Source organism: Diadema setosum, chromosome 7 (genome assembly GCF_964275005.1).
Source record: "Diadema setosum chromosome 7, eeDiaSeto1, whole genome shotgun sequence".
NCBI lineage: Eukaryota > Metazoa > Echinodermata > Echinoidea > Diadematoida > Diadematidae > Diadema > Diadema setosum.
Window position 1 is genome coordinate 20,542,815 of NC_092691.1, and position 20,895 is coordinate 20,563,709.

At 37.9% G+C, this 20,895-nt stretch overlaps 1 protein-coding gene across 1 annotated transcript in view; it reads left to right on the top strand.

Annotated features, from left to right (window-relative positions):
- Window positions 1-18,825, top strand: part of LOC140230429 (E3 ubiquitin-protein ligase NEDD4-like) — an 82,040-nt gene extending 63,215 nt beyond the window's left edge. Inside the window, exons 15-27 of the mRNA XM_072310583.1 lie at window positions 47-105; window positions 916-981; window positions 1,622-1,782; window positions 2,203-2,271; window positions 6,171-6,292; window positions 7,679-7,749; window positions 9,804-9,899; window positions 10,785-10,858; window positions 12,491-12,551; window positions 14,547-14,606; window positions 16,822-16,929; window positions 17,545-17,714; window positions 18,690-18,825. Of these exons, the coding sequence (XP_072166684.1) occupies window positions 47-105; window positions 916-981; window positions 1,622-1,782; window positions 2,203-2,271; window positions 6,171-6,292; window positions 7,679-7,749; window positions 9,804-9,899; window positions 10,785-10,858; window positions 12,491-12,551; window positions 14,547-14,606; window positions 16,822-16,929; window positions 17,545-17,714; window positions 18,690-18,792 (1,220 nt within the window). The 3' untranslated portion in view covers window positions 18,793-18,825. The remainder of the gene's footprint in view (window positions 1-46; window positions 106-915; window positions 982-1,621; window positions 1,783-2,202; window positions 2,272-6,170; window positions 6,293-7,678; window positions 7,750-9,803; window positions 9,900-10,784; window positions 10,859-12,490; window positions 12,552-14,546; window positions 14,607-16,821; window positions 16,930-17,544; window positions 17,715-18,689) is intronic.
- Window positions 18,826-20,895: the final 2,070 nt, after the last annotated feature.

Consider the following 20,895-nt stretch of genomic DNA (forward strand, 5'->3'; position numbering starts at 1 on the left):
ATGATATTGTATTTATCATATGTGTTGTTTCTTCCACTCCACCCAGCTACCAAATCCACCCAGTGGGAAGATCCAAGGTTGCAGAACCCAGCAATAGCAGGACCTGTGAGTCACTCTGTTCTGAAGTATCTTTAACCTTCATGGTTTTGTGTTCTTGAAATCTATTAATTATTACCTGTAACCAATGCATGTACCGAGAAAGACAATGAGCTGCTAATTGTTGAAGTGCAGAATAATGATTTTAACGTGATTGATTTACGTCTTATGGCTAGAAGAGATGTAAGGTTGGTTTTTGACAATATTATTGAATATACCGCAGTATTTGACGATATTATCGAATATATCGCAGTCGTCATAGCTGTGTTGTTATGTGCAGTCTTTCTAAAGCCCGCCTCACACTATACGACTCATGACTATACAGCTGACAGACTTTGGATCCAAAATAAATCACAATATCCTCAGAATAAACATGTATGTTTATTTCACATCCAAAGTCTGCCAGCTGTATAGTCGTAAGTCGTGTGGTGTGCGGCGGGCTTTTCAATAGTGAACCAGGAGCCTTTGGTAAACTATGTTGAGGGCCTTGGCGCCAAAGATTAAGATTCATGTCTATTGCTTCCAAGCATCGTGCAGTCAGCGACGTTTCTTTAATATCATTTCATCCGCTGTGTCCCAAAATCACTCTGTTCTCATGTAGAAAGCAGGCAAGAACATGTCTACAAACCACTGCACTATCAAATCTGTTAAGCTGTCATGCCTAGTCTATTACTATGAATCTCCTGTGAATATTAGTGAAGTCTTAGTACATCCCTGCAATATTTCAAGTACCAACAGTAGGATTTTTTTTTTTTTTTTGATGCACACATTTGTAGTGGCTCAAGATAATGTTCAGATATTGTTATCTTCACCATACAGGCGGTACCCTATTCAAGAGACTACAAGGTGAAATACGACCTGTTAAAACAGCAGCTAAGAAAACCAGTGAGTACATTTCATTGATTTCTTGCCATACGACCCTTGCTTGTAGACCCCACTGTGTGAAGGATTAAAGGACAAAGTCATTTAAATGTTTGTGTGGATTGAGTGTTAGAATGATCCCATTAGTCCCTCACTGTATCGAGCATCATGTAGCCCCATCTCTCCATCTTAATGTAACACCAAGTACAATCAAACCACAATTTACGACCAGGTTGAGTCAAACCCAAGCATCCTGTCCTACCCTAATTCATTACTTGGAATTGTTGTTGAGTACAAATTCAAGAATATACTACCTCCTTTCTAAAAACTATTCCAGCCTTTGTTTCCAAAACAACCAAAGTTTTGCCCAACTGAAAACATTTCTTTAGCATAAAGACTCCACCGCCATTCACCACTTGATTGTATGTCAACCAGTTGTGCATCGTGGATGTATGGAGTGAAATGTAAGATGCAAGGAAGACTTTGAATATTATGCTCGAAGAGAGAGGACATGCCATAAAGGGACCTCTTGAATAAATTACTCTTGGAAATAAACTTACTGTGTGTTACGATACAATTATTCAGCGTACCTCTTTAAGGAAACTGATCCCAATACACAACAGTAGACCTATAAAGTCTAAAGAAACTCGCTCTCTGTCTGCAGAACAATATTCCCAACCGGTACGAGCTGAAGGTGCATCGGAACAACCTGCTGGAGGACTCGTACCGAGGCATCAGCAGCGTCAGGAATGCAGACCTCCTCAAGGCCAGGCTCTGGATCGAATTCACAGGGGAGACGGGTCTAGACTATGGAGGCGTCGCCAGGTAATGAGGTGCCCTGACATAGGGTTCCATGTTTGTGGGAGTAGGACCACCTTCTGACCAGGAAATCAAGTACCATCACAAGAATAGTGATGGGCCATTAGAAACATTCCCAAAATAATCTGTGTTTAAATTTGTATATATGCACTGCCATCTGCACCCACATGAGTTACGATCTTCAAGTTAAGCTCTGAATTCTACTATTGTTTTCTGTTCTTTTTTAAGTTTGATTATGTTAAATTTTCAAACCAAGGTGTGTTTTATATGTAGCAAAGATGTACCACTTTTCAAAATGAATGTACAGGGAAGTAAGATGTTAGTTATGTCATTGCATAGGTGTTTGAATGGTGATACTTAAAATTCCCCATTACTTCGAATCATTTTATTTCACATTTATGTCAATACAATGTTCTCTTCCCACAGGGAGTGGTTCTTTCTTCTGTCCAAAGAAATGTTCAACCCTTACTATGGACTCTTTGAGTATTCAGCAATGTAAGTGCTATGAACCCCCCCCCCCCCCCCATTTTATTAGGTGATCCGAGTATCCTCTCGGATCACCTTCTGTATCTGTACGGATTCTTTCTTCTTCTTCTTCTTCTTCTTCTTTCTCCTCAAAAGTTGTGGACAGGTTAGCTCAGAAAGTGCTCTTCCTATCAATGTCAAAATTATACCATACATGTATCATCTCCCAAAGACGGCAATCGAACTAAAATCAAAGTGATCAGTCGACCGTGACGTCACTATGACGTCATTATATGAAAACACATTCTCAATCATATCTCTTTAATGGAATGAAAATTTTCAATGAAATTTACGTCACATATATTTCAAGTCAAGCGCATTCTACTCATATAATCAAAATTCATATTTTCTCTTAAAACGTGCGCGTACGCGCGCGTTGAAATATTTGTATGCTCAAATCGAGCTCAAATTTTTTTTGCACACGTTTCAGACCAATTGGAGCATTTTTTGAAAAATTGAAAAAAATTGGACGGACGCGTACGCGCGCGCACATATACGCACGCACAGCTCATACGCAATAGAAATTTCCCGTTTTTTCACATTTATCGGATGCCTGAAATGTCAAGGAATATCTCTACCAAGTTTCAAGTTAATCCGACTCAATATGACGTCACACGGGCCCGTCAAAGTTGAAATTCCGCGCGCGCGTCAATGGCGATATACAGTGCAACAATGCAAAAAAACCGCCAATTTTGAATCCGATTTTACTCATCAGGATGGACGGTGACCCCCCATTTTCTTTACATATTCTGAAAGCTGATGAGTTGTACATGTCATTTCATGGGTTGGCAATGCTGGAAAAATGATGAAAAGATATCAAATTTCTTAATAAAGTAAAAAAAGTAAATTTTCAAAATGACGTCATCAAATTTTAAGTTCACTCAAGCGTATCTCACTTATTCTTTTGTTGATTTTCGTCCAAATTTCAATATGTTGTAGCTTATTTAATGGTCTTTCAGTCACATAATAACAACATTTTGATTGGGTGACAGCATCACCTCGTAAAAAGGGATTAAAAGTAACATTGTCAAATTTGACCAGTTTACGTGTTATCTCTATGGGAGTGCAGTTTTTGTGGAAATGAAAACTGACATGACTATCTTTATCGAGCACTAGCTCACTTATGCTTCGGTGAATTTCTCCCATATTTTAGTATGTTGTAGCTGAGACTTTGGGCTATCGTAAGTGTGCCCTTCGTTTTTTAATACGGAGTCGGCATCACGTCCAAAAACTTGGTTGAAATTAAAGCTTATCTTCGATGTATTGAAATATTTCTTCCTTTCTGCAACTTTCTTTGCAATAACTCAAGAAAAACATACCCTATCACCGCCATATTTTGCACATGTTTAGTTCATGTCACGTACATTATTTCACAAAATAACGACTACTTGATCAGACACCATCTTGGGTATGTAATTTACGGTCAAAGGTCATAAATATTTTATCCTGTATCTTCGTGAATACATGTCCTATCTTTCCCATATTTTGCACACGTAAAGACCATGTTACAAGGATCATTTCACAAAATAACCATTTTTGGCTCAGAGGCCATCTTGTCTGTGCAAAGTGGGGTCAAAGGTCATATGTACTTCTTCCTGTATCTTCGTTATGACGTGTTATCTCTATGGGAGGGAATTTTTCTAGATGTGAAAATTGACCTGATTGTCTTTATCGACGACTAGCTCACTTATCCTTCGGTGAATTTCTTCCAGATTTTAATATGTTGTAGCCAATTTAATGCTCTTTAAGTTTTGTTTATCAAAGTTTTAATCGAATGATGTCTTCACCTCGTAAAAAGGGATTAAAAGTAACATTGACAAATTTGACCAGTTTACGTGTAATCTTTTTTTTTTTTATGGAAATGAAAATTGACATGACTATCTTTATCGAGCACTAGCTCACTTATGCTTCGGTGAATTTCTCTAAGATTTTAATATGTTGTAGCTGAGACGTAGGACTATCGTGAATGTGCCATTTGTTTTTTCATAAGTTGTCGCGATCACGTGAAAAAACTTGATTGAAATTAAAGCTTATCTTCGATGTATTGTAATGTTTCTTTCTTTTTACAACTTTATGTGCAATAACTCAAGAAAAACATACCCTATCACCACCATATTTTGCACATGTTTAGTTCATGTCACGAACATTATTTCATAAAATAACAACTACTTGATCAGACGCCATCTTGGGTATGTAAATTAGGCTCAAAGGTCATAAATGTTTTATCCTGTATCTTGGTGAATACATGTCTTATCTTTCCCATATTTTGCACACGCAAAGATCATGTTACAAGAATCATTTCACAAAATAACCACTCTTTGCTCAGATGCCATCTTGTCTGTGCAAAGTGGTGTCAAAAGGTCATATGTACTTCTTTCTGTTTCTTCGTTATGACGTGTTATCTCTATGGGAGGGAATTTTTCTAGATGTGAAAATTGACATGATTGTCTTTATCGAGCACTAGCTCACTTACCTTTCGGTTAATTTTTCTCAGATTTTAGTATGTTGTAACTGAGACTTTGCGCTATCGTTCCGTGCCCTTTGTTTTTTCATATGATGTCGGGATCATGTTACAATACTTGGTTGAAATTAAAGCTTATCTTCAATGTATTGAGCCATTTCTATTTTTCTGCAACTTTCTTTGCAATAACTCAAGAAAAACAGCCCCTATCACCCCCATATTTTGCACATGTTTAGCTCATGTCAGTATGATGTCACGTACATTATTTCATAAAATAACAACTTCTTGATCGGACAACATCTTGCGTATGTAAATTAGGGTCAAAGGTCACAAATGTTTCATCCTGTATCTTGGTGAATACATGTCTTATCTTTCCCATATTTTGCACACGCAAAGATCATGTTACAAGAATCATTTCACAAAATAACCACTTTTTGCTCAGATGCCATCTAGGTTGTGCAAAGTGGGGTCAAAGGTCATATGTACTTGTTGCTGTATATTCGTTATAGTGTATACAGATTTGGTACCAAAGATGGCAGATATGACTCCCTTTTCTAAATGAGAATCCAAATATCACACGGCCAATGTCTCTGAACACAGATGAAACCTATATGGTCATGCCTATTGCGATCAGGACTCGAATCATTGATTTAAAAAAAAATCGGATCACCTAATTTGTCAGTCTTGACAAATTCCGAGTCTAGTTATTTTATATATATTTTCTTATTTTACCCATTACAGGCAGTGTTATTTTGATCACATTTTTCTGTTTAAATGTGAATTACTGAGACAACATCTTAAAAATGTGGTTTCAAGGGTTGTAAAATACACAGAGCAATTAGGTCTCAAATCAATCTTAAATGGCAAGGATGCACTTTCCCGATGATGTGTGTGCCTTCCAGCTTGAACATTGGTCAAGGATGTTTTACTTGGCCTTGTCTTGCAGATTGAGAAACTAGATTATGTTTCTGTGTAATTCCTGACCATTTACTGACGATGATTTGAAAAAAAAAAAATCTAGTAGCTGTTGTTATCCATAAATTGTAAGGGAAAATATGACAAAACATAGAGAAATGATATGATCACTAAAGTGGCATGCCAACACAGCTATGTGGTGTGATGTGCATTTGCTTGTCAGACGTGATGAGGTAACTGCATTTACAATGAAATGTGTTTACTTTTCACCCTTCTCAAAAATGTTTATGTTCACTAATTTTTATTGCTAGATATGTCTTTTGTCACATTGTTTTATCGGCACTTGTTTTCTAAGATTCTATTGTCTTGAATACACAATGAAAGACAGATGAATCAACCAACCATCAGTCCATAAACTCTTGATGATGAAACGCTCCATGTAAGTGGGTTGTTTTTCATATATTCCTCTGTTCTCTTTTTCGTAACCTTAAAGGGACAACTACACACTGCAAATCAACCCTGACTCTGGAATATGCAACGAGGATCACATCTCTTACTTTAAGTTCATCGGAAGAGTGGCAGGAATGGCTGTCTTCCACGGCAAACTCCTTGACGGTGAGTTTTGGCAGCCTGGAGGCATTTTTTTTTTTTTGGGGGGGGGGGGAGGGAGGGAAGTGGGAGATAAATAATGCTTAGTCCCATGTTAGTAATGTGGTGTTGTCAACTGATGCCTTCCAAGTTTTCTTGATAAGCTTGCTTTGTTTCGTTGATTGCAGTAGTTTGTGACCACATGGCTCTATAAATCAGTAGAAATATTGTTCATGACAAATTTTCGTGATATCTGTCAATATGGCAGCATTGCTCGGTTATGAGTATTGACTTACAAAAGGAACAAGGAGGAGAGAGTATTAATTAAAGTTCCTTGAGTGTGATGTTCTCTTGTCTTTTATTGTTTAAAGGACACCTTCATAGACATGTGGGTTGAGTGAATGCAGCAATATTAGTAGCGCACATCACTGAGAGTTTGAGGAAAATCGGAAAATCCGTTCAAAAGTTATGAATTTTTTAAGTTTCTGTTTTTTAAGTTTTTAAGCCACGGTTGGATGAGGAGACTACTATAGCTTGTGATGTCACATGAGTACAATGATATAAAGAAAGTATAAAGAAAATTCAACATATTTTCACTTTTCTCGCATAACAAAAGAACACTTGACTTCTCTCTTTCAGAAGGCAAGGGGAATGATATTTCCCTTAACATACATGTACGAGTACGAAGTCGAAGAAATGTGCACTTTATTAAAAAAAACAAAGTTTTGTGAAATTCTCTTTTTATTTTCCTTATACCGTTGTACGCATGTGACATAATACACTGTAGTAGTCTCCTCATTCAGCAGTGACTGCGCAGATGCTTTAAAAATTCATAACTTCTGAACGGATTGTCGGATTTTCCCCAAACTTTCACTGATGTGTTCTACTAATATTGTTGCATCCACTCAATCCATATGTATATGAAGGTGGACTTGTCCTTTAACACTATGACGTCTACAATTCTTTCAGTATTTCTTCACAGATAAAAAATCAACAACTATAATTGGAGAGTCCCTGCAAACATTCACTGAGAGCAAGAAAAACCTACCATTTGGCATTTGAATTTTTGTCCATTTACTAGTACTGTTTAAAGCAAAATACAGAAAATCTTTGCAACTCTTGATTATTGATAATTGATTATTGTCGAGCAAACATGATATTGTGTACATATTCATGTGGCCTCTACTGTGTAATGTAACAACCTCTGACTCTTTAGGGAGATAAAGTGCTTGAAGTCAATCTTATGTTTTGTTTCATTTCATTCTTGTGGAGATGTTGCCTTCATGTCTTTGCAGTTACTGTTGGTTTGTGTAGGTGCCGCGGAGTATATATGATATGCCACATACTTTTTATAGCATCTCTTTGGGGGTCATAAAGTTGGGAAATGACCTCTGTTTTTATGTTTTGTTGCAGCTTTCTTCATCCGACCATTCTACAAGATGATGGCTGGGAAGGCAATCACACTACAAGACATGGAGTCAGTGGTAAGCACTCATATCCCATTGCTCTTGATCTGGCCAATATGACTTTTAATTGCATTTTGTGTCCTCTAAGCATCATGAGGGTTGGGAAGGGGATGTCTCAAACTGTAAACTACTACTAGCCCAGACTGACCCTCTTTGTCTCTTTGTCTTTTTTTTCTTATCTTTTTTTTTCTTTCTTTTACTTTCTTTTTTTTTCTCTCTCTGTCTCAATCTATCTCTCCCTATCAGTGTATATATATGGGCCTTGACACGAGAAAATGACCCTTAGGGCATTAAATAACGAAAATGAGTTTTCACCTCCACACTGTAGAAGGAATTCTGACGTATTTAGAGATATGCAAACCTTTTTCTGAAAGTCCATTCCTAAATGACCCCATTACGACATTCAAAAAAGCATGTTTTGTCCAAATTCTGTCACTTTTTGAATGCGTCTAGGCATGTGCGCGCAGTTAGCTTGCTGATCTTATTTTTGTGCGTATTGCTTTGTCAAACTTCTGCGCCGTTTTGTGGCGTTTGCGCGCAGCGACACTAAGGGCCCTTTTCTCGCGTTGGCCCATATATATTATATGATATATAATATAGACTAGCATACATATATTTTTACATACAAGTTGAATACTGTATATGCCATATATTTTCATGGGGTTTTTTATTTTCATGAATTTCACAAGTCGGGCGATATTTGCAAACTCAACAACACAGAAAAGTATTATCTCTGATCCCAACATAATGCGATGTGTATGTGTACATTTTTCCATTCATTGGTGTACGTCATGATCGTGAATTTCTCCATTCATAAAATTGTAGGAAAGTCCCAATGCGTGAAAAATTACACTCACTAAATGTATGGCATACACAGCTGTCTCACATACATATGCTGTACATTTACGCACATGGACTCTCACACATACACATACATGCATTCACGCTATTACTGAAGATTATCTGTGAATAGCGCCACCTTGTGTTCTGATTTAGAAACACACACTGTACTAGTATAGGCCCTACATATGCAAAGGCAGAGAGGACAGGGCTGACAGAGAAAGAAAGGGGGAGATGCTATGACCTGGAGGAGGCGTACAATTTTTCAACCTGCTCTATTCTTTTTCTGTTCTGTTCTACTTCTACTCCTGCCTATGTCTTGTATTCTTAATTACAACCATGTACAAATTGAACATCAGTTTGATGAGGTGAAAAAGTCACATAGTGTCATTTGGTGATGGAAATGATTCGATAGTTGAGGAAGTGTACAGTCTTTGCAACATTGGAATCAATAAATAAAGGAAGGTCATCAATTCAAATGGATCGTAGTGATTCGCTGCAAGTTTGTGAGTGAGTACCAGAGTACGTATGAATGGAAGTGGAAATCGGGAAACAGAAGAGTAGTGTTATTAGAATATATCCTAAGAAGCCCGGATATCATAGCAGCATACAGTATACAAATAATGACTGCTGTGAGGGGCACAGTAAAAATTATGGGCCCAAGGTGATGTGAAAACCGTAACTATGCCCGAAGTGAAGCTGAGGGCATGGTTATGGTTTTCACATCACCGAGGGCCTACATAATTTTAACTGTGCCCCGAATATCAAGCAGTCATTATTTGTTTTATATACCGAAAATATAGATTCCGAAATATAGATAACCGTAGCATTCGTAATCAACGCTGATCGACAGTGCGGCGGTCGTATCATTGGTGCGCACATACCTTACATGGCATTGTGATCTATGTTGACGGGGTTGCGACTGTCTGACTCCAAACGTATTTACGGGGCACAGTCAATCAACTGTGCCCCGGGCACAGTAAATCATGACGTCATTTTGATCAACAATGGGGCACAGCTATTTTCATGACTCCCCTTTTAACCAATCAGATGAGAGGATTCTATATAAGAGGTATATGATAGCCACTAACCAGCAGCTACACACAGATACAGATGTAACAGCAGTTGTCTTAGTAGTGTTTGTTCATTGTGTCCTGTAATGTTACTGTATAGAGACTGATGATGACAATGACTTTTAAGTGCTGTCATTTTTTGCACCTCATCTGTTTCAGGACTCTGAGTACCACAGCTCACTACAGTGGATCAGAGACAATGACCCTGTGGATCTGGACTTGACCTTTGCAGTGGACGAAGAGAGCTTTGGTCAGGTACGGCAAGAGCAGCCTCTTTTCACTTTGACTCTATCAGTGTCTCATACAGGGATACAACTGAATTGATGGAGTAATTACCAAAGACGCTTAACTAATAAGACACGAAAGTGCGCGCTAATCCTGTACAAAACAAATGGACAGCGCGCGGTCTTCAAGCGTATTACGCACGTCACCTGAGACGCGCTGTCTTCACACTTGATAAACAACAGCAGCGGCTTCGGGGACAGCGCGTCTCATGTGATGTGTGTCTTTGCCTGAGACGCGCTGTCGTTGAAGATGTTGTTGTTTATCAAGCGTTTTGATTGTGAGATCATGTTGTTGCCAAATTTTTACCTCCACGAAATAATCTTTATTACTTTAAAATCTCGTTCTTCAAAATAATCCCCTTAATCGAAAAAAAGCTACGACTATAATTTTTAAATCTTTTTAAGATAATAAAAATACCACTACCTTTGGTAATGAATGATGTTCCTAGGTGTACTGAGTTTGTACTTAGCTCTCTTTTGTATCGTCATGTAGGGTAGCCATTTTGTGTCCATCTTTATCGCGCGCCTTCGTATCTTATATCTCTATCATCTTTGGTAATTACTGTCATATACCCTCCAGATTGTTTCATAAATAATGTTAATGTAATAAAAAAGAAACAAAAAAAACTTCCAATTTGCTTTGATGTATTAAAGGAAGATGCAATTTGAAGTGACATATATCTCTTCATACTCAGATTGTGTCATGTGATTTTTTTTTTATATATGTCACAAAGGATAGTCAGTTGAAACAATAATTCCGCATGTGTTTGTTTGCTTGTGTGATGATTTTTCCCACGAGATCATGTTTTTATATTTGTGTACATACTTTCTTTTTTCTTGCCTCAAACACAAACAGACAAAAACCACAGAACTGAAGCCTGGTGGCAAGAATATTCCCTTGACAAATGACAACAAGAAAGAGTACATCCAGTAAGTATTTCTCTCGCCAGTTCCCAGTTTTGGAAATAATTTACGAACTTTCTTTCATGTGAATGCTTTTTCATTGCACGTAATGGTAGCAGCCCTATGAAAAAAAAAAAAAAAAAAAGAAAGATATTGCCCAAGTACTTGAAAATCATTATACTGTCCAAAATTTTACATATTTGCACTCGAATGTCAGTACGGTCAGACCTCAGCTGTCTGGCGATCACCAACGCTTTTCTAAATCTCTCTGTCATCTGGACAGGGGCTAGCGCACAATCTTCTTTGCATTTTTATGCTTTTTCAATGAGAAATCTTACTAACAGCCAAAAACAGAACAGCAGTTCTCTTGCAAATACGAGCTTTAACTTACTTAATAACTTATTTATATTTGATTTGATTTCTATATCATGTGATTTAACAAACATGCGAATACCTCACATGTAGATAATTGCAGTAGTAGTAAATTTACAATGGCGCTTTAATACCCCCCCCCCCCCAATTTCATGGTGTATTGAGCTTAAAATTCTTTTATCTGGCCATATCACTTATCTGGATGACTGCCAGTCCAAACATGGCGGGATGACTAGAATTTATCAAGCTTGAACATAATTCCCTTATCCAACCATTTCAGTTATCCAGGTGGCTGCTGGTTCCAACACAGTCGGATAATTGGGGCTTGACTGTATTACATTTTTGCAAGGGGGGGGGGGGGGGAGTAAGGATGGGCAATACAACAGTCAAACACAATGGTCATCAAGGGACCTTTCAATTAAAGGACAAGTTCACCTTCATTAACATAAGGATTGAGAGAATGCAGCAATATTAGTAGAACACATCAGTGAAAGTTTGAGGAAAATTGGACAATCGATGCTAAAGTTATGAATTTTTAAAACTTTTGTGTTGGAACCGCGGGATGAGGAGACTACTAAGGCTCGTGATGTCATATGAGAACAACAGTATAAAGAAAATGTAAAGAAAATTCAACATATTTTCACTTTTTTCGCATAATAGAAGAGCACTTGACTTGCCTCTTTCTAAAGGCAATGGGAATAATATTACCCATAACATATGTCAGTAACAAGTCAAGGGAATGAGTACTTTTTTCAAAAGATGAAATTTTGTGAAATTCTTTTTATATTTTCCTTATATTGTTGTACGCATGTGAAATCATACACTGCAGTAGTCTTCTCATCCAGCAGTGACTGCACAAAAACTTCAAAAATTCATAACTTTTGAACGGATTGTCCGATTTTCTTCAAACTTTCAATGATGTGTTCTACTAATATTGCTACATTCTCTCAATCCTTATGTTAATGAAGGTGGACTTGTCCTTTAATGGCTGTTCTGTCCACTCACTTACCAAAAGTTACCCTGTCTTGACAACAATGGGAATGATAAGATCTTTGAACCGAGTGGTTCTCATACATTTAGGAAACCAAATTTTATATTACACAGTTTGAAGTGGTATGAGGTTACATAGGGTGAGTTAATTCTGTGTCACTAATGTGCATTTGCATGAGCAGCAGATAAAGACTTTGGACGTGGATTTTTTTACCTCATATTAGAGGTTTTTTTATCATATGTTTTCGAAACTTTAGGTATTTAACATTTATTTTTCAACCGTTGCTATTTATTTAGGCTAGTCATCGAATGGCGTTTTGTCAACAGAGTCCGGCTACAGATGGACTCATTCATGGAAGTAAGTTCCTTTTATTTTCTCTGTGTTTTCAGTCATAGGTATGGTCAGTGCATTCAAGATCATGATTGTGATGGTCACATCTTATCAGCCATTACAGTATTGATGACTGAAGTGTGGCCTCTTATGCCTAGGACATTACAATCATATACACTTTGTCTTGAGTATTTGCTACGATTATTTCACGTGGGAGTACTGTACAAGCTGAAATGTTTTGTGTAGATGTATTTTTGCGAATTGCTGCTCATCTGACATTTTTGTGTGTTGTTATCATAAATTTCGCAGTAGGGAGGCTCTGTTATTTCTTCACCTTTATCGACATAGATAAGAATGAGTAACAAGCGACGGTACTGTTACTGAATGGTTTTACTTGGTGATTCCCTGCTCATAAAGCAAGAAGTGTGTACTGCATTTGAAGTATAATACTAGTGCGTTGTCATGCCCAAGATATCGCTACAGCATAGGCCAGGCAGCATGCTAGACTTACGGTAGTTTCTAGTTTGTGATTGATCCAGCGCTGGCATGGCTTGATATCTTTTCTTTTTAGAAGTTGTACTTTTGTGTGTTTATATATTTGTGTGTTGTTATTTTCACAGCTTAAATTCGATTGTGGAATTCCCGAAAATGAAACCACTGCAAAAATGTCAGCTTGTACAGTATTAAAAGTAGGGTTTTGTCATCCAGCCATTGAAGAAATTGCTCTCCAGTTATATATCTTGCATGGATTGAAGAACCAGATGGGCGAGGCTGCAGCCCCCCCCCCCCCTCCTGCTTTATGTTTCCAAGCTCCTGTCTTGATAGGAAACTGGCATGTATAGAAGCGAGGTTTCCTCATCTGTAATAAAATTAACAGTAGGAAGTCAGTCGGTTCAGACAAGCTAACATTACATTGACAATCTGTGGAATGGAGTAAGTATCATACAGATTGTGTACTTGGAAATATCCAGGTTCATTTAAAGTGTTTTCTTGATTGTATTTATATTTCCTGTGCAGCTTTGATCTGTCATTTAAGATAATGCTTCTCAGATCCATACAGGCAATTCCAGGTACTTGAATGCAAAGCATTGTTCGTTAAAGGCGCATAGTCCCGGTAGTGTAGAGGGCGCTGTTGATGATACTGCTGATCACCATTAGCATTGATACGAAGATTTGCTGAAGTTTAGCTGTCATCAAGAGTAAAGCGCGTAGGTGTTGCTAAGTAACGATGCCTTCGTTGTCTTCTCTGTGCATCACACAGTCTGTAGTAATGTCAGGGTGCGTGCACATGCGCTTCTTATTATGACATCACAAAAGAAGTTTGCTAAAGCTGTCATCCCCCTCAGTCGAATCATGAGCCGAACTGTGATCGGACCACTGACTACAGTGGATCGGACTTCTTCGGACTCTGGGAAATGGGTCACAGCGTAAGCGCTAAAGAGGAGTCAATAGCGTAGGTCTCTACAAGAAACTTGCGCCGTGCGCCCGTGTACACATTTGACTAAACCACTGGGACCATGTGCCTTTAAAGTTTGCTGAGTCGGTTTGCCGAGGAAGATATCTCTCCTTTTGGTCATATTGTTCCCCATTCTACAGTGATTTCCTTAAAACACTTAAACCACATACATGGATAATTGCAATCACATGCAATCATAACAAATTTGATACATTTCAAAAGAGCTGTCAGTATTTCTAGACATACTTCAAATAAAGTTGGTCTGGAAAATTATGCATTGCCAATTTTGTTGTGAAGTGTTGGAGAACACTGCCCAGATTCAGTCATATGACCAAAACAGCAGCAAAATAAAACAACAAATGAGGAAGCAGCCATGGAGGAAACATTCATTAAAACTTTGTATTTTCTACAATGTGATGTACTAGTGGTGGCTGACTGATTAGTGACTTGACATGTTTAGTTTGTGAAGCTGTGAATGACAGCTGCTCAGTGTGCCCTTCAAAATCTCTCATTCAGTGTTCATCTGTAGTTTCATGTTTTGTTTTGTGTGTTGTCATCTTTGACAGGGTTTCTCAAGTCTGGTGCCAAGAGATCTGCTAAGGATGTTTGATGAGAATGAGATTGAGGTGAGAATCATCTGGAAAGGTCAACATAACCCCCCCCCCCCTCCTCTTTGGTGAAACCCACCTGACCTTAAAAATATCCAAGACCCGAGGTTGTTTTTATTATAGTGCTATTGATATCACATATGATCATGCTACCCCACAATCAAATTTGTTGTACTGTGCAGAAAACCTGGTATTGTTGCAGACAGAAAAGTTATTTTCCTGTCTTAAAATACATGCATTGAACAGTTTCACCGAGAGTTTGATTTCCTTTTAAATTTTGTGATCATGCCCAATGCTGCTTGCTTGGTCAATATCTCCACCCATGATATTGCTGCATATCTTGCTTGGTCAATGAGAGCCATGCATAGCACATGCATGCTCCATAAAAAAAGAAACATTCTACCCACCCAGCTTTCCAGTGCCCCATTTCTCCAATACAGCATTTCTTTGTTCTACCTTATACCAGTGATACATGTATATTTTGTTATCAGAGTGTAATATTTTTCCCAGGTGTGCAATTTCCGATACTATTTTCTAGTTTTCACAACCTTAAAGGGATGGTACAATATTTGTGGAGATGAGAATTGGGCTTTTAACTTTTTGCGAGATATCAAGAAAGCACTTATACTATAGTACAGAGCATACCATTTTAAGAGGAATTCAAAGTGTATTTGATGAAAATCGGGTTTGGAATGACTGAAACATCCAAAAACAAAGTAAAACAAAGCGATTGTAATAAAGTGTGGGTCCCACACTTTATTAGAATCGCTCTTTTTTGGATATCAGCCATTTCAAAACCAGTTTTCATCAAATAAACATTGAATTCCTCATAGAATTACATGCCCTATCATATTTCATAGGAGGTTTCTCATTATCTTACCAAAAAATGTTAGAAACCTGAAATTAGGTCTCAACCAAAACTATACGATCCCTTTAATATAATGTACTTTTGTTATATTGAAGTTATTCACTGAGAGCATGGAGTTTCGGTTTACACATTGCCACCATTATAGCCTTCTTGTAAAAACCATTCCAGCAGCCATACAAGAACTTTAATGGCCTGTGAATAATTGTTTTTGCAGAAAATGCATCGTGAGAAATAATCTGCAAATTGTTTGCTGGTAGTATATGTTATCAGTATTTTACAGAGACAGAGAGAGTATTTATAAAACTCACCTTGAACTTTGCTGACATGTTTTTTACATCACAACACTGAAATGCAACGAGCATTATCAAGATTGAATGAATGAGGCTACAAAATGTTACTCTCATGGATGGATGAAGTGAAAATCCTGCTTTTGTTTTTAAAAATGTTTTATTACCCTGTAAATGGTTTACGTAAATACTGGTCGCTGATTGGTCATATTGCAGTCATGTAACTTATGTAGCTGTGATTAAAGCAATTGCCTGCAGTGACATCACATCAGGTAATATAATAACAGAATTTGACTGGCTGCCAAAGGGGCGAGTATGAAATTATGTGTATTTATGGAGACCATAACAAATATTGCCTTGTCTATGATTGTGATGTAACACTTCAGTCCCTTGAGAGTTATATTTTCCCCTCGAGACAATATTTTCACAGCGTTGAGGGAAAATATGATCTTTTAGGGAGATTGTAATTCCTGCAGGGATGCCAAGTATGTATATTACACCTGTAATGTTTGCTAGATTTAGCACAAGAGCTTCCACATTTTTTTTTTTGAGTAACACAATATCCCACACTCATACCTACAAAATTTACCTCTCATCGCACTGTAAAAATATCAGATGTCCAGATGATGATTCTGGAAAAGTCAGCACCAGGATTGTGTAATCATTTTGACCCAAGACATCTTAGATTTGCTTTCTGCTCATTGAGTTGTGAATCCACACACTGTAAAACAAGAAATGTTCGCGTTCATTTTAATTTCGCGAATTTCGCGAGAGCCTACTTTCGCAAAATTAAAATGCACGCTAAAGATCTTGTCTAAACTATATGCATTGAATGTTAGAGGCAACTCGCGAAAAATTTCATGCTGCGAATAAGACCGTCGGCTCCCATTCGCGATAATTTCATGCCGCGAAAATATTGTGTTTTACAGTAGCTAAGTGGAGTATTGTGCGACAGAAATGTTCTTTCCCATTGAAGAAAATGAAAACTGCTATCAATGGAATATTTCAATTTATGTATTGTCATTGAGATTTATATTTTGTAACCTGTTTTTTTTATTTGCCATTCATCTCAATGTAGTTGCTCCTGAGTGGTCTTGGGGACATCAGTGTCAATGACTGGAGGAGCAACACAGCATACAGAGGCGGTTACCATGCCAACCACATTGTCATTCAGTGGTTCTGGAAGGTATATACTTTTGTTTGTGTGTTTGCTTGTTTGTTTTACAAAGACAAAAAAAAAAAAAAGGTAGTCACTGTTTAGTCTTGGAGCAGAGAAATGTTAGCATGATATGGGAAGTCTGTCATGAAAGAGAGCAGCTGTGATTGACTGAGATCAAGTATAGGATTAACATGTTATCAAAGCAGCAGGAAATTATGGATACCGTCAAGAATATTCAACTCACTTTCACAAACAATGCATTTGCTTGACAAAGTATTTCGTCGTTACCAATTTTAGAATCGTATGTGGTGTGAATTTTATCCATGCAAGTCAGTGAATAACTTTGCCATAGTGACATTAAACCAGCATGAATTAGTTGTCTGTGAGATACATTTCTATTCTGTAGATTTTAACAACTTGTTGAAGATGATAGTTTATTTGTAACTTTATGCATTTTCTTCTAACATTCAGATTCTTCAAGAGACTTTTAAGAAATTAAATTTAGAGATGAAGCAATGAAAATAGGGCATGTCACAAAAGCAAACACAGTGTAGCAATCAACTGAGATTGTGGGTATGTGTGTGTGTGTTTGTTTTTTTAACAGCCTTTAATCCAGACTTCTATTGACTTCTTCTCTCACAGGCTGTGCTGGCCATGGGGGCTGAAATGCGTGCCAGGTTGCTCCAGTTTGTGACGGGAACCTCAAGGGTGCCGATGAATGGTTTTGCCCACCTCTACGGCAGCAACGGCCCGCAGCTCTTCACGATAGAAAAGTGGGGGAGCCCCAACGCCCTGCCACGCGCCCATACGTGGTAAGCATAGCTGGTGATTCCTGCAAGATACTGCAGGAGACTCCCTGATAAAGATGCAGATATACTTTTGTGTTCTGACGAGGAAATAATGTAAAAGCAGAAATTTTCATTTGAATGTTTTTTAAGCTTGGCTGATAAAAAAGAATTTCTTGGGTCTTAATCTTTCTGATGGTCACAAGAGTTGAGCAAGTACTTCGAACAGCTAATCGCTACAACAGCAGTTTAGGGCTTAGGCAGCACACACATGTAGTACTGTAAAAAGGTAAATTGGTCCACATTACAACAGCAAATTCATTAACACCACAGGACTGGTGAACATGAAAAAAAAACTACACATAGCACATTGGTTATACCTCTTCAATACCTACATTGAGATCAAAGATAAAAAAGAATTTCTTGGGTCTTAATCTTTCTGATGGTCACAGGAGTTGAGCAAATACTTCGAACAGCTAATCGCTACAACAGCAGTTTAGGGCTTAGGCAGCACACACATGTAGTACTGTTAAAAGGTAGACTGGTCCACACTACAACAGCAAATTCATTCACACCGCAGGACTGGTGAACATGAAAAAAAAACTACACATAGCACATTGGTTATACCTCTTCAATACCTACACTGAGATCAAAGACGTGAAATAAAATGACGTATAACAATCCAAAAATTTGTGCTCTATTATATTTGCTTTAGGTTTATGTTGGGCAGAAAATTTCCGCTGTTACAATACATTATTTGAGGATTATTTTTCTAGTTGAGAGGTATTTAATACAAGTACAGTAGGATTTTCTCAAAACGAGTGATGCTAGCCTAATTATTGATACACCAACATATTCACTTTGCCTTCATTATTATACATGTTGAAGGCTTTTCTCTTCCTTCACCAATGTGCTCTACCACTGAGCTAAGATCATCTGTCAGTTATGCAACACATTTGCAAATTTTGACAATGACATTAAATGCTTTCATTCCTCTTTCAGTTTCAACCGGCTGGACCTACCAACATACGAGTCCTACCACGTTCTACGCAACAAGCTGAGGACAGCTGTAGAAAACACTCAAGGCTTTGAAGGGGTGGATTAATGTTCGCCCACAATCTCCCCCACCCCCACACCCTTCCCCCTTTCAATCTTATCCTTATCCCCCTGCAACAAAGCTTGATGTCATCAAAATCAAATATAAGTATATATATATATATTATATATATTCTGTGTCTATATATGTGTATTGTATGGTATAGCATTGCAGTGGGCAGGCTTATATCTATCCAAGTTCGTCGTTTGTCCGTAGAGACGGAAATCTTTTGGGTGTAGTGAAGTGTGATGATGATCTGCTCTGTACAATTTGCCAGTCTGTGTCTTTCGAAACCCCCTCAACCACCTCTTTCATTCATTTTGTTATTGTTTGTTTTTTATCATGGGCAAGGTATGAAAAAAATGAAATTGACAACACACAGACACAGTCAGCTAGTTGTTGAGAAAGCAAATGTTTGTATAATATCTTTAGATGATCTTTTCAAAGCAGGAGAAAAAAAAATGTAGATAGCAGTGGGACTAAGGGGTAATGTGTTGACTCTGCCAAATTGTCAAAACCGTGTGCACAGTTCCTACAATATATGATACAAGATCAAAAGAATGTGGTTACAAAAGTCAAGAAACTGTAGTAGAACAGTGCGAAAACAGTGTAGTAGTAGTAGTAGTACTGACTCACCGATACGCTGTAAAATTACAGTGAGTTTGCAAGGCTAGAAAGATGGGTGGAGTGCCCTCCATGCCTTTTAGTTGACGGTTTATCCGAGATAGAGAGAAGACGTTGCTTAGCAGCGTGCTGTGTACTCACCCACCATGACATGAAGTGCTGTTTCTTCATAAATCACAAAGCCGATAGTAAAGGTGAAACAAAAGAAGGAATTAATCAGCTTATACAAAAGACATTAAAATCTGCATACTGCCATACGTATGGTGTGCAAAGCCCTTCAAAGTAGTCAATGTCCCGATCTTGTGACACTTCATGTAAGCTAAAACTCACCATATGCAAACATGGTTGAGCAGCCAGTGGGTACTAATAAGAGAGTAGATTTACCCTCAAATGCATATAATCAATTGTTTTGTTACTGTTACTGTTGTCGTTAAGTTGACTGTTTTGGGTTGTTGGTTTTTTTTAACGAAGTTTACAAAACTGTGAGGAGAAATAGGTTTATCTCCGTGACAAGCTTGATACTGCTATCTCGTATTTTTCAGTGTATCTTTATAGCAGAATAAATACACAGCTAGATTCTTTTTCAGATAATGCATTTATGAGCATATATTTTTGTACTGTTAAGTGTATCGATATGCTAGGGCAGGTAGACTTTTTCATTTTGGAGCTTCTCTGATAATTGTGTGACACCGATATTTACTGCTCTGAGAAGCCAGTAGCAATATTTGTTGGCACCAAGTACAAAAGACGGTTTAAGTTAGCATCCAATGAACAGCACGAGTGATGTACACTTGTGCAAACTTGGAATCAAGAAGCAGCCATGTTACTTTACTTTCATTCTTCATGCAGAGACCTCTGCCTGATTGTCTTAAATGATTTCACCTGCCAGGTTACTGTATACGCCGTATATTCAGTGAGTCTAAATTTTCGCGAATCAAGACTTCCTGACGATTTCGCGAGTGGTTACATTCGCGATCGTGGAGTCCCATACTGAACGGAGAAATGTAAATGCGTACATCACATTCATGTTGGGATCAGAGTCAATATTATCGCGTGTCTTTAATTTCGCGAATTGCAGCTGACTCGCGAAATTCGCAGAAATGAAAACCTCACGAAATATTCGGCATGTACAGTAGTTTACCAATCTTGTGCCCAATAATGGCAATGTAGTAGCACATCTTACAGTGTAGTGAGATGTAGATTCTCGGAAGTGCATCAGGAGTGGTGTGATCGCCGGGTTTGTACTTGCAGTGTAGTGAAACTATAACCAAAACTTCATATGCTTTCTTCTCATACGAGGCTCATGCTTTCAAGTAGCATTAACAGCAGATGGATGGGGGAGTAGTACAAGGCAGGTGGGGAGAACTAGAATAGACATGAAATTACTATGTATATTATAGATAGACTGAAGATGTACTATACTGCCATATGCAACAAGAATGATTTGCTATTTTGAAAAGTGTCAAGTGCTTATGGAAGAACATGTTG